Here is a 14,714-nt window from a genome sequence, read left to right as displayed (position 1 = left end):
TTCCAAATCATAATTTTTGGACCACAGCCGATCATTCAGAGCAGCGGTAATGGCATCGGCGACGGACGGCAACTACCAACAAGACCTCGTGGCGACCAGGCGAAACCCCTCTGATATGGTCAATCGTGTCTCTTGGTTTTTAAAACAACTATGGTTCTCATCGTTCTGTCATCTCTCTTCTGTTATTCCATTCCTGAAATTTCGTCGGAATCTGATTCCGATGGTGGCCCCCAATAACCTTTAAAGCCCCGAGATTTCTCCAGTCCAAACACAGCTCCTGCATTTCCAGTCTAGGCACAAACAGAAACCTGCCGTCTAGACCTCTCAGCCGAGATACTCGACGGTGTGAATGAGGCCTGCGGGAAAAACCTCGTCTACAGCCGGTGCTGTCCTGTACTGGCCGCGTGGTTGAAGTATGTGGGCAGTGAGTCGGTTTTACCAACATCTGGTTTTATAGTCCCTTTCTTATCCTCTTTTCAAATCTCCACTTCAGACTGAAATGCTTCTATTTGTATTCTAAGGTTCGATTTAAATTCATTTCTCTCTTCGCTTCTATTCTCTCTCTTTAAATCTAAGCTAAAATCCAGCGATTCAGCAAGAGTTCATCAAATTCGCTATGGAGCGTAATTAAATTCACCTTTTGTTCCAGCCTGAACCATGTGTAAGTGAAGGCAGCGGAACCAAAATTATTAGAGACTGCATGAAGAAATGAAAGTTTCAATAGACAAAACAAAAGAGTTCAAAAAACATAGCACAAGTAGTTGAACTTCGTTTGACATCCACGTGGCACAAGTAATGCCGTTCAAGTTGCAAGGCTTAATTATCAAAATCCATTAATTTTAATTCCTTACTCACTCGCTGCTTTGAGTATAACAATCAGTTTCAGTTGGTGGAACCAGGTTAGAATGGTAGGTTTATAGTTGCCCTTGCCATGTGCATGCAAAGAAAGCACCTTCTTGGCTTGTTTATTTGAAAACCATCAGACCTGGTCCAAACTTCAAGTCTATAAATTAGTTATTGGTGTGATAGGACAACCCAAGGAACTCCCTAGGGAAGCTATAGTATGTCTACTGCGTTTAGAAGTTTGATCAAAGGAAAAAGAATGGGTAGCCACAATCACATCTTTTCCAAAAATTGGAAGCAGCGGAGTGGGGAGGATAACTGGAAGAAATGCTTGACCCTCTCAATATTGATCTCCGGCGATACCTTATCCACTACGGCCAAATGGCGGAGGCGACATATGATGCCTTCAACTCAGACAAGGTGTCCAAGTATGCCGGAAGCTGCCGGTATGGGAGGTCGGATTTGTTCTCTAAAGTGGGTTTAGAGATGGGTAATCCATACAAGTACGAGGTGACCAAGTTCCTCTATGATACATCCTCAGTGAACTTGCCTGATCCTTTCATCTTGAAGTCTTTATCAAGGGAGGCTTGGTGTAAGGAATCCAATTGGATAGGTTACGTTGCTGTGGCACTGATGAAGGGAAGGAAGTTTTGGGAAGAAGAGACATAGTGGTTGCATGGAGGGGAACTGAGCAGCCTTTAGTATGGGCCAATGACTTGAACTTCATCTTGGTCTCTGCTGATCCCATATTTTGGTCTGGTTCTGGCAAGGCTGAGGTGCATCAGGGCTATGTATATTTCCCATGATCCACGTTCCCATTTCAATAAGTCCAGTGCAAAAGCTCAGGTAAATTATTTTTTCCTTTTTATTTTTTTATTTTTTGAGTATTTTTCTTTCTTTATTATTATTATTATTATTTTTTCCACTTAAAAGATAAGTAGTACTAAAATAGTGGAGGGCTGCTAGGTAAGAAAGAAAGTATCCATGCTAAACTCTTTGTTAATCATTTGGATTTGGAGGGCGGCACGTAAATAACAAAGTTTACGTGATCCCATGATTTGGTTGTTTCAACCATTGAACTTTTGGGATAGAAACTTTAAATGGTATTGAAGTAGATAATATTTTACAGCCAAAGTTGTAATCTCAAAAGTTCAAACTATAGGTGGAGGGTTCCCAGGTTATATAACCAGGTTGTGGGCTATTTAATTGCCGATTTGGGACTAATCTCCTAGCACCAATTGATGCTGTGAATTCCTGGCTGATTCCCCACTTGTTTTGAAAATATTTCATGAAAGAAAGCAAATTAATGAGTTTTTCTTTGCAATAACGATATAACATTTAAATAAATTATAATTATTAAATATTAATTAACAAACAATAAGAGCACACAGAAGGGCAGTGTCATGTATAAGATTTTTAATTGATAGAGGGGCAGGATGGTAATTTCACATCTTCTTATGTCGACCATATAGTATTCTTTTTTCGATAAATAAATACACATCTTAGAGTTTCGATTCCAGCCCCTTTTTTCCTTAGTAACTTTTCTACTCTATACCTTTTGAAAAACCCCTCTTAGAATCTTCTCGTTCCATTTAATAATTGGTTTCAAGATCAGATCTCAGACCCATTCCATTCAGTAATCGGCTGGAAAGATCAGTTTCAGATTTTATTTGAAGAACTAAAAAGTGGATCCCAACATCAATCCCAAATTGACACCCTAAATTGATTTATTCATCAACAACAAGAAACAAGAAGAAAACCTATATAACCGAGAACATCTAATAAGCTACATTCCCTTGGGTCTCTCTCTCCGTGTGTATATATATATATATATATATATATATCTACCAGTTCTGATATATTGGATTGTTCTATACATTAGATCAATATCATAGAGTCTAAATTGTTATCTATATATATATATATATATATTTTTTTTTTTTTTTTTGTTAACAAAACATGAGAAGACCACGCATGGTGGATAATGACCAAATCATTTAAAATTCAACAAAACAAACGATGATTACAATTTATTTGTCACCACACATGGTGATCACGACGTTTTTCAATTCCCAAAATATATATACAATAGGTTTCTTTGGAATTTGGGTTTTCGCCTTCTCTGGCAGACTGGCATATCTCTGGATATATATATATTTTGTAGTTAATTTCACAAGTTACGAAATGTCGTAATAAGTTAGAAAGTTCAGAGCAGAAAACCCCAAAAAAACATATTAGATTATGCCTGGCATAATAAATACTATAGTTGAATAAAGTAGATGTATTTATAGGTTAAAGGGAAACTTTCAGAACATCAGAATTCTATCCATTTAATCATATGCGATAATTTTTTACCAAAAAAAAATAAAAAATCATATGCGATAACTCTATCGTAATTTGGATTCTTTAGAGTTCTAGTAGTAAGTAAATAAAAAAGCGTCCTTTTTGACACTAAAAAAAAAAAAAAAAAAAAACCGAACAAACTGGCTAAATTCCAAATGTAGCTACAAAGAAAAAAATTTAGAAAGACTAACCCACCTTCAACATTGCCATCAATAGATTAGACTATCCAAGAGAAATCACCAGAAAACTTTAAAAGAATGAGTTAAATCCCATTATTTGAGACAGGGAATCTTGATCTTTGCTGAATGAAAAAACATACTTATCTATATTTAACTATAATTTAAGATTGACGCCAAGGGGTTGTTCAGTTGACAAAGATCAAACCCCAAGGGGTTAGCGCAGTTGGTTTGGAGGGACATGGTACTCTGCCTTAGGAAGTGAAGTCATGTGATCAAATCTTTGCCGATGCACCTAATTTCTTGGTCTATCTTGGATTGAGCCGGTTCTATTTAAGCGGTATCATAGTGACCGCAGAGATTAGTTGGGTCAAAGATCCGGACACCCTGGGTGTGATCAACACCTCAAAATTAAGAGATGTTGATTTCAATCTCGTCTAGTGAAGTATAAGGCTTCACTATTTACTACAAGGCAGTATATAAATTAACCCATGTGATACAGAACTAGGTAAGCATCTCATTGGCACAATTTCAACTTAAAATGAACAGTAGAAATAGATAAAAGGGAGAAAGAACCCTACCAGTCTAGTGTAGGCAACATCACTAGGCATAGTGACACCTAGAAGGACTCAAGATTTAATATCTATTAGGACTTTGGCTCAGCCTGTGGAAACTGAAACTAAGATTGTGCAAAGCCCCTAGAAGGACCCAAGATTTAATATCTAATGCCCTGAAAGGCAAAGGTGAAGGCAAAGAAAGGCATAAATAAGAACGGATTTCCAAACTTGTTCTTGTATTTATTAATGTTATTATTTTGGAACTCTGCATAAATACACATTAGCGAAAAATGAAGTATGAGAAGAAATCAATATTAGTGAAGGTCCGGTCCATTCCCCGTTCAATATTTTTTGCATTCCCATTCAATAGTTCTATTGTGGTTAGGTCAATGTATTGGAGTAGATATGAGATTGAAGATGACAATAGAATATATAGTGGTGGGGGCTTTCATTATTATTAAATTTTAATGTTTAATTTATGGGACAATCGCCACCTCATCACAACTGAACTAGACAAGGTATTCCTGCCATGTGATAAGATGATGTGGTGATTCCAATTGTTGGATAGAAAGAACAATGTCTGGATTGGCAACATGTCAAATATAAAATAAAAATTCAATTAATCCCATTTATCTCATGCACTTATGTATTAGCATGTCTGCTCATGGTCAATGAAATAAATTTCACCCTTGATTTATTTTCTTCTAACGTTGATTTTCTGAGAAGTAGGTAAAAAGAGTTATTATGAAATATATGAAAGACAAAAGGTTCCTTTTGTATCTCTCCCTCTCAAAAAAGACTTAAACTCCTTAAACAAGGTAATTTGAGCATCTTAATTGACTGAACTAATAAGTATTTTGATTTCAGTTGTTTCAATTTAATGAGAACTTATGTCTTCCTTTTTTTTTTTTTCTTCGGTTAGAGGGAGAAGGTGAGGGGGAGGGGGAGTAGTAGTCATGCATTTGTGCCTTCAAATGCTCTAAAGTATGAGTTTTATGTGAAATGCTCAAATTGGAGCAAATAAAGTTTTCTCTTTTCTATTTTTCAATTGAATTATGTTTGGGGCTAATTACTCAAAGAAAAAAAAAAAAAAAGTAATGGGACCCCTGCACCTAGAGGGTGACGAAATGACTGCCCCACCCGTTATGAAAGGCAGAAACTTTGCCCTTGTCGATGCTTCCGCGCACAAGGGCCATGCTACTTGTCAATGAACGGACCTTGAACAGTTGATAGCATCAACAAATTATGTTACTCAAAGAAGAATAAAAAATGTTAGATCCTACATCAATTTTATTTCATATATAGTATTTTGGGCTAATTTGTTTCCTGGTTGGTATTTTAGGTATTGGGTGAGGTGAGAAGACTAGTGGAAAAATTCAAGGACGAAGAGATTAGGATAACAATAACAGGCCATAGCTTGGGAGCAGCGCTTGCAACACTGAATGCAGTAGACATCGTTGCCAATGGAGTGAACAAGCCCAAGGACCACCCTGACAATGCCTGCCTAGTGACGGCCTTCGTCTTAGCTAGCCCCCCGTTGGAGACGTCAACTTCTAGAAGCTCTGATCCGGATTAGATGACCTTCGACTGTTACGCATCCGCAACTTCCCTGACATTGTCCCCAGCTATCCACTTTTGGGCTACTCCGATGTTGGACAGGAACTAGTGATCGATACTCTAAAGTCTAATTACTTAAAGAGTCCTGCTAATTTTTCAAGTTGGCATAGCTTGCAGGCCTACCTACATGGTGTCAGTGGCACACAAGGGGCCACAAGAGGGTTCAAGATGGAATTTGATCTTAATATTGCACTCTTGAACAAGTCCATGGATGCATTGAAGGATGAATATATTGTGCCTGTTTCATAGTGGGTTGAGAAGAATAAGGGGATGGTTCAAGATGCTAATGGTTCTTGGAAGTTGATGGACCATCAGGGAGACATTGATTTTGGGCTTTGAGTGTTATTTGAGATAGTCTCAGCTTGTTTTTTTTTTTTTTTTTTTTTTCAAATAAGTTTTAAAATAATAATAATAAGAAAATATTCCTTTACAAATGTCAAGTATTGGTCTTCCGATAATGGATAGTTTTCAGTTTCTCTTGAATAGAGAGAAACCTCGTCTTGAACCTTTTTAAATGGATGTTTCCAAGGGATACCTTCCCTTTATATTGGATGAAGTTTTTTACTGTTGGATATAATTTGAAGAAGGTGTTATTGGGAAATAAATACTATAGCAGATAAGCTAGCCAAGCATGCTGCTACTACTCGTAGTTCAAAGATTTGGGATGTTTCTCTATCTTTAATAACTCATGAGCTTGATTGGGACCTTCAACATAGGTCTAGATTTCGATTTATATAATTTACTTTGTCTTCCTTGCTTTGAGTCTCTTTTCTATTGATGGCCATGCCGAAGGTGGAATAGAGGCTTGGAGAGCATTTGTAATTTCACATTTGATGATTACTAATAAACTTCTGCTGACCTTTAGCAAAAAAAAAAAAAAAAAAAAAAGAAGGTGTTGCTTTCCTCATAATCTCTCCATACACTCTTCCCTTCTTGTGCTTTTCTTACTTCGAGTTTTTACAACTTGGTAGTTTTTCCATTGACTTGTTGTGCACTGTTCTTAAGTCTCAACGTGGCCCATTAGTTGAGTGCAACAATTAATGTTAGGGCCTATTTAGGCTATTGTATCTTGGAGGTCGATTTGCATTTACCCGATTTACATCTTTAAAGACAACTGATCTAAAAAAGAGTAACTAGTGGCACACCTCAGACCACTTTAAATCTCACCTTTAAAGCATTGGAAGTGCAGTGGTTAGTGTTCATGATCATGTGTATGACATTACCAAACAAAGATCGTATGTATGACTTATTGGATCTTGTGACAAGTCCATTAACTTTAATTCCTTGATCTCTCATTGCTTAGAGTGTAGCAATCAGTTTCAGTTGATTGAATCATGTTAGAATGATAGGTTTTTGGTGCATGCACAAGCACTTTTGTAGATAAACCATCAAACCTGGTCTACTTGGAAACTCTATAGTTTCCACATGGTATCTGTGACACTCAAGAATACGAAAAGTGTACCAAACCAACTTGGGAGATCAGTGAGGTGTCTCCACCAAGAATAGTGCAAGTAGTGGAGAGTTTGGGAGATCAATGAGGGTTTGCAAAATTTAATCCCACATCGCCTAGGTATAGATTGCTGGGCTAGTTGATAATTTCTAGCCTCCCTAACATGGAACAACGTGTTTTAAAGTCTTAAGGCCTATGAACCAAAGAGGATAATATTGTGCCAAAGTTAATGGGGCCGAGGCATTACAGATGGTATCAGAGCGGACCTCGACAACATAGTACAACATGTTTTAAAGCCTTGAGACTCATGAGCCAAAGAGGACAATATTGAGCCAAAGTTATAGGGCGAATATATCACAACATTAGAGACAATAGCTCCACCAAATTGCTGGTCAATCTCTTTATTTTTTTTTTCTCGTCTCTTTAGTAAAAACTCCTCCACCTAGCTGCATTGTTGATCACTATCTCTCAATGTTGAGTTGCACTACTGATCACTGTCGAGCTTCACTGCCAATCATTTTTGAGCTGCCCTACCAATCAAAACTGCTAAAGGATCATGAATATTAAGAAAAAAATTATAGAAAAAGGAATGAAAAATATGATATAAAGAAAGAGGTGGGATACAAAGCCACACCTCAACACAGGATGAAGGGGGGACGCACACTATCCACCTTCGACATGGCCATCAGCAGAAAGAGGCGACCACCAAAGCATCCATCACCTAAAAAAAAAAAGGAAAAAATTTACCCTAGCACATTCTATATCTAGGACGACCAGAGGCATCCATGTCTAAGTCCATCTTCACTAAAGGCCACCAAGATGTAACCGGAGACGAAATCTCAAAACGAGCCACTGATTTGGAAAGGAAATCAGCTACAGAGTTTGCCTCATGGAAACAGTGAGTTATATTCCATTTCACCTCTGCCAATTAAGACATGCAGTTTATCCATTTCTGGTATGCTACATGCAGTTTATCCATTTCTGGTATGCTACCCAAGGAGGTTTTTTCTTTTGGAAAAGAATAACCATAGCCATCGAATCACATTCAATCCAAAGGGCGGGGATGCCCAGTTATTGCGCCACCTCAAGACTAATCATTATAGCCAAGAATTCTGCTTGAAGATTTGTTCGAGTTCCTAGGAAATTTCGAAAGTTTCCCACTACCTTGGCCTTCTCATTTCTTAGAACACCCCTTGCACCAGATTTTCTTGGGTTACCAATTGAACATCCATTGGTGTTAAGTTTAACCCAGCCTGATTGAGGGGGGCACCCATATATTTCAAAATTTTCATGGTGCCTATGCCTTACACCTAAAATACCCAAGCTCCTAGCATTTAGAAGATCCATAACAGATAGAAGTGAACCTGAATGCACCAAGGATTGGGAGCTAATATCCTTTCTTAACAAATCAAAGAATTGATCAGCAAAGGCACCCACTCCATCAAATTTCCTTCTATTCCTTTCCAGCCACAAGAAATAAGGAACTAAAACAAAACCCTTCAGCCATACACTCTTAAAAGAGAGCTTTGAAGCTTGATCCTTCCACCAAGCCATCAAGCGGTCAATACCATCAAAACCAGGCCAATTAACTCCAAAGCACCCACAAAAGTTCTGCCATAGATGAGCAGCAAATGAACACTCGAAGAGAGAATGATTCTTAGACTCCTCATCAATGCCACACATATAGCAAACCGAGGGCAGTTTAATTCCATATTTTTTGACATTGTCATCAGATGGAAATCTGTTTTTGATCATTCTCCAACCAAAAATCGATTGCCTTGGCTAAAGTTGGCAATTCCAAATCAGAGAGAGCCATGCCACATTTGGAGACTCCTTCCTCACCTTCTCCTAGGCCGACCTCAAGGTAAAAACACCTGAAGATGTTGGTCCCCAATGGCATTTGTCTTCCAAGTAAGAGATCCTTATGCTCTTAGCTTGATAAAAAATTTTCTCAAAAAATATGGATTCAGGATGGGGGAAATTTCACTCACCTTGTATAATGAAATCTGAGATCCTTGCCTGAAGAGAATAGGAAAGACCCAGTTGCAGATCAGCTAGCAGCTTTGCAATAGATTTATTTCCCAACTAGCTATCTGTCCAAAAATTAATTTGATGATAATTTCCAACAGTCCACTACTTTTGAGATTCCATCCATTTCCAAACCTTTTTGAGACCAGGCCAAATAGAGGATGAAAGGTGACCAGTTTTCAGAGATCCAATCAAAACTGATCACTACCTCTCTTCATTTACATTCAAGGTGTGATCATGATGTATGTGGTCATTTATGTGGATAATGTTCTTGTTACTAGAAATTTTCCTGACCATGTCAACACTCTTCTGCAACAATTAGGGGCTGATTGCTTACTAAATATTTGGACCATCTCAATTATTTTTAGGCATTATGTCTGTTCCCCATAAGAGTGCTATTGTTCTCTCTATCTGCAACATTATATCATGGACCATAAGTCAAGCATAGCAGACTGTGAATCTGTCAATACTCCAATTGCAACTACTGCAAAGGCATCGGAGATGGGGTGTCTCATTCTTTAATCCTAATCGGTTAGTAGTTGGTGCTATTCAATATATTACCCTCACCAGATCAGATGTTGAATTTGTTGTTAACTATGTCTATAAATTTATTCATGCTCCTACTGATGATCATTGGGTTCTAATTTCTGATCTTACGTATTTTACACTATTTGAAACACACATTCACTATGTCTTCTTATTGAACAATCCACCTCTCTACAATTGCAGCATTTAGTAATGCTAATTGGTAGGTTCTATTGATAATCACAAGTTGACTAGTGGGTTTGCGATCAATCTTGGGATGAATCTCATCTCATGGTCATCACGCAAGCAACGGACTATGGCACTATCCTTGACTGAAGTAGAGTACAAAGCATTAGCTAATGTATAAGCCAAGCTTACTTGGTTATGGTGTCTTTTTCACTGAGCTTGGGTTCCCTAGGTGTTGGGAAAAATAAATCCTCCACACCTATGTGTAAGTTAATGCAGATTGAGCTGTTGAGCTGTTGAGCTATTGGCTGAGCTGTTGTTCTGCTGATGGCCATGCCGAAGGTGGATCAATAGTTCAATAGTAATTTTTCTTGTATTCTCTCATTCTTTTGATTTAATGAAATTCATTTGCTGATCCTTAGCAAAAAAAAGTAAGTTTATGCAGATCCACAATGATAACCAAAGATACACAAAATAAGTATGGAACATGTGGGACCCCTTATTGACGTGAGGAGGATGCCAACCCAACAATAGGAAGAGTCCTCCAATTTTGTGGTGTGATGATGGCGATGTAACTTCTCTCTTGGCAACCTAATTTTCATGCCCAAACCCAGAATATGGAGATAGACTTCCAATTTGTGCATGAGAAGGTTGCACACCACGAGTTAATTGTTAATTTCATTTCCACCACTGATCAAAATTGCACACATTATGACAAGGGTTTGCCATCAGCACGGTTCAAGTTTCTTCGTAACAAGTTATGAGTCCATCCCAGAGGACCTTCAACTTGAGGGGGTGCATTGAGTCACATTGCTTGAGGAATTCTATTTTGCATATGGGTGTGGACTCTTCATCCATATCGCATGTGGTGTGGACATTGTTTTAGACTTCTATTTCGTATGTGTATGGCTATGGACTCTTCATTCATATCGCATGTACTGTTGGAGAGGTTTGAGTCTCAATTTGATTATGTTTCTAGTGTAGGCCATTCTTTCATGTATCTTTCTTTACTTGGGCCTCTTGGGCACCAAGGCATTCCACAATGTATATAACCAAAGCCTCTCCAGGCCACGATTTGGAGTTGAAACTAATAGAATCATCTCCTTCTCTTGGAATTTTAGAGTTCAAAGAAATAAGAATGGGTAGCCACAATCAGAGCATTTCCAGAAAATGGAAGCAGCTGAGCGGGCAGGATGAGTGGAAGGACATACTGGACCCGCTCGACATCGATCTCCGGCGATACGTCATCCACTACGGTGAAATGGCTCAGGCGACATACGACTCCTTCAACTCAGAGAAGGCGTCCAAGTATGCCGGAAGCAGCCGATACGCGAGGTCGGATTTCTTCTCCAAGGTCGGTTTGGAGAAGGGCAATCCATACAAGTACGAGGTGACCAAGTTCCTCTATGCTACATCCTCAGTGGACGTACCAGATGCTTTCATCATGAAGTCTTGGTCAAGGGAAGCATGGTGCAAGGAATCCAATTGGATAGGTTACGTTGCTGTGGCAACTGATGAAGGGAAGGAAGTTTTGGGAAGGAGAGACATAGTGGTTGCATGGAGGGGAACTGTGCAGACTTTGGAATGGGGCAACGACTTGAACTTCATCTTGGTTTCTGCTGATCCCATATTTGGACCGGATCTGGGTCCTGGAGATGCTTTGGTACATCAAGGCTGGTACTCCTTGTATACTTCTGATGATCCACGCTCCCCTTTCAATAAGTCCAGTGCAAGAGCCCAGGTGAACTATATTTTCCTTTATTTATTTATTTATTTAAAGAGGAGGGTTTCCAAAAAGAAAGCATGGTCCTTACATCAGTGCTTGGCCTAATGGGAGCACTAGTAGGAACATCAAAAGAGGCAAAATTTTTGCCTTTCATGAGGGGTGAGTCTGTCATTTCACCCCCATTGTGTCTAGAGATAAGGAGCCCGTCGCCTTTTAGGCTTCTTCTTTCATTTTTTCCCTCTCAAAATGTATAGTACCAAGGTTTGCAATCTCAGCTCGCAGATTGGGATCGGTCTCAACCAATACTGATTTGATCTGGATCACTTTTTTTTTTTTTTTTTGTTAACGATGGGTATCCAAGCCTTCGGCTTGACTAGTCCCATGGATCCACACTGATCCCACAACCACATGGACCAAGTCATTCTGGGGTTGAATGAGAACCATTTAATTTTTATGTACTAACCCCACAACCACATAGATTAGGTCATGCTGGGGTTGAATGATAACCATTCAACTTTCACTGAAAGCAGTGAAGAACACTAAACACCCTTGCGTGAGTGGCCTCAAGGAGGTAAGAGGAGTCGAACGCTATCAGAGGGTGAAGGTCCCTTGCCAACTCAGCTACCCCCCTTGGGGTTTTTTGATATGTATCAACCTTGATTGGGTTGGATTGAACCGCTATTTAATAAAAAAAAAAGTCATAAATTATTCATAGGTAATTGATTTTTGTGGGGGGAAGGGTGGCCCTACGTCCAGACACGTGTGAGGGGTGAAATGACCAGCCTATCTCCCATGAAATAAAAAATAATACCTCTATTGATTCTTTCTTGGGTGTTCCCATTGATCTTTATGGATACACAAGAACCGCACTATCTCACACGAGGAAAGTGAATATTCACGTACGTGAACGATCCTGGTCCGTGGATATGGCATCTATTAAATAAGAAGAGAGAAAATATATACCATATCCATGGACCAGGGTCGTTCATGCACACTCACGTACGTGAATATTCCCTGCTCTCATCTCACACGAAGCCCTTCCCATTATTTATTTTATTAACTACTTCTCAACAAAAACTGGCCCAACTCCTCGCAACACATTTCATACAGTTGCAACTGAAAGTGTTTTTGGCCATTCCCATCTAAATGATCATCCTCATCTCAATCCCATGATTTGGTAATTCCAAACTGTTGTTGTGAAACCCGGGCAAAATGACATGGTTCAAAGGTTTAATATATCTATCCGTTTTGGTTCTTTTTCTTTTAATATTTTAGAAATGGTCTGTTTTCCCATAGCCCATCGTGCGTGTACAAAAAAATGGGATGGTTTGGATGACCGGGATTGTTTTTAATGGTTCGGTTTCATGGGAGCCAATGCCAGAACCATTCCAGTCCGGTTTAATAATATGATGGTTCTGTATTTTCTGAGAATTGGGTAAGACTACTTATTTAATTATTATGAAAAATATGAAAGATATGCAAAGCGTATATTTTTATCTCCCCCTCTCATGAAAGACAAAAAATTTCTTAAATTAGGTAAACTTTTTATTTTTGGGTTGCCCTTAAACAAGATAATTTGGGTATCGTAATTGAATGAACTAATTAGTATTTCATACCAAATATTTCAATTTAATGAGGCACTTGAACTGTCCAAGGGGAGGGGGGATGATAGGAAAGGGGGGGAGGGGGGAATGAGTGTGACAAGAGTTGATCCCTAAACCACAAACTTGGCACCTGCTCTACTAGCAGAGGCTGCAACTAGTGCGTTATGCACTGGATTCACTTTTGGGGTCATTATTCAATTTATAGGAAAAATGCTTTCTGTGAGGAATGTGGTCCCTGCACCCAAACACATGGAGGATGAAATGATTGGCATGCCTTTCATGAAAAGGAAAATCATACCTTCGTTGATGCTTTCTCATACATTCTCATTCACTCTTCCACATGCGCAAGAGTTGTAGTCCTCCACAGGAAACACTTCCCGTTAAATATATTTTGCATGTTCATGAGAAACTTTTCGATCACTCTTGTACATTGAACAACTTAGACAGTTTAGAGCAACCCAATGTTGCAAGAAATTAAAAAAAAAAATGTATATATTATAATAATAATAATAATAATAATAATAATAATAATAATAATAATAATAATAATAATAATAATAACAGATAAATCTGAGGTATTGCATGTTATTTGGGCATCAAAAATTTCATCACAAATTATGTTAATAAAGAAGAGTAAAAAATGGTAGGGCCTACATAATATCTATTTTATTTATTTTGTTTTTTGGGTTAATTATTTTACTCACTCACTTACTTTATTTACTAAATTTTATTCTATTTATTTATTATAATTTTTTTTTTTCACTTCACTCCACTACACCTATAATCAAATGGAGGCCTAGAGAGTCCTTGTATGAGCAATGCCATTTTGGGTACAACTATGGTGTATTAAATCTTTTGTTGGGTGGTATCTCAGGTATTGGGTGAGGTGGGAAGATTAGTGGAAAAATTCAAGGACGAAGAGATTAGTATAACTATAACAGGTCACAGCTTGGGGGCAGCACTTGCCACACTAAACGCAGCAGATATAGTTGCCAATGGAGCAAACAATGCCTGCCTAGTGACAGCCTTCGCCTTCGGAAGCCCTCGTGTTGGAGATGCCAACTTCCAGAAGTTGTGCTCTGGATTAGATAACCTCCGAGTGTTGCGCATGCACAACTACCCTGACATTGTCCCAAACTACCCACTTGTGGGCTACTTTGATGTTGGGAAGGAATTATTGATCAACACTCTTAAGTCTAATTACTTGAAGAGTCCTGGAAATTTTTCAAATTGGCATAGCTTAGAGGCCTACATGCATGGCGTGGCTGGTACACAAGGGGCAACAGCAGAGTTCAAGCTGGAAATTGATCTTGATATTTCATTATTAAACAAGTCCAAGGATGCGTTGAAGGATGAATATCTTGTGCCTGTTTCATGGTGGGTTGAGAAGAACAAGGGAATGGTTCAAATTGATAATGGTTCTTGGAAGTTAATGGACCATCAGGGAGACACTGATTTCAGGTTTTGATTTTTACATAAGATTTAAATAATCAGGCCAAAAGGTTCTGTGGGTGCAAGGTCTATTCCCCCTTCTCACAATAGGGTCTGAAGTGACCAACCCTCCCCCCATTTGAAAAACTGTAATCTCACCTCTCTTATGTGTCTATGCATGAAAACCTTCCCCAAAATAATAAAAATTCAAAAATTCCTTTTACCAAA

The 14,714-nt window shown here is 38.5% G+C and overlaps 2 protein-coding genes and 1 pseudogene across 2 annotated transcripts; 2 read left to right on the top strand and 1 right to left on the bottom strand.

Annotated features, from left to right (window-relative positions):
- Positions 1–1,063: 1,063 nt before the first annotated feature.
- Positions 1,064–5,875, top strand: LOC122063659 (annotated as a pseudogene).
- A 2,182-nt stretch (positions 5,876–8,057) lies between these two features.
- Positions 8,058–8,669, bottom strand: LOC122063652. Its single transcript, XM_042627350.1, has one exon. It carries the CDS (start codon positions 8,667–8,669, stop codon positions 8,058–8,060), a length of 612 nt encoding a protein of 203 aa, XP_042483284.1.
- A 2,194-nt stretch (positions 8,670–10,863) lies between these two features.
- LOC122063643 (phospholipase A1-II 1-like) lies at positions 10,864–14,714 on the top strand. The gene is made up of 2 exons (XM_042627338.1): positions 10,864–11,466; positions 13,930–14,714. Exons 1-2 carry the CDS (start codon positions 10,864–10,866, stop codon positions 14,521–14,523), a joined length of 1,197 nt encoding a protein of 398 aa, XP_042483272.1. The 3' UTR covers positions 14,524–14,714.

Source organism: Macadamia integrifolia, chromosome 2 (genome assembly GCF_013358625.1).
Source record: "Macadamia integrifolia cultivar HAES 741 chromosome 2, SCU_Mint_v3, whole genome shotgun sequence".
NCBI lineage: Eukaryota > Viridiplantae > Streptophyta > Magnoliopsida > Proteales > Proteaceae > Macadamia > Macadamia integrifolia.
This window is presented reverse-complemented; position numbering and strand designations above follow the sequence as displayed.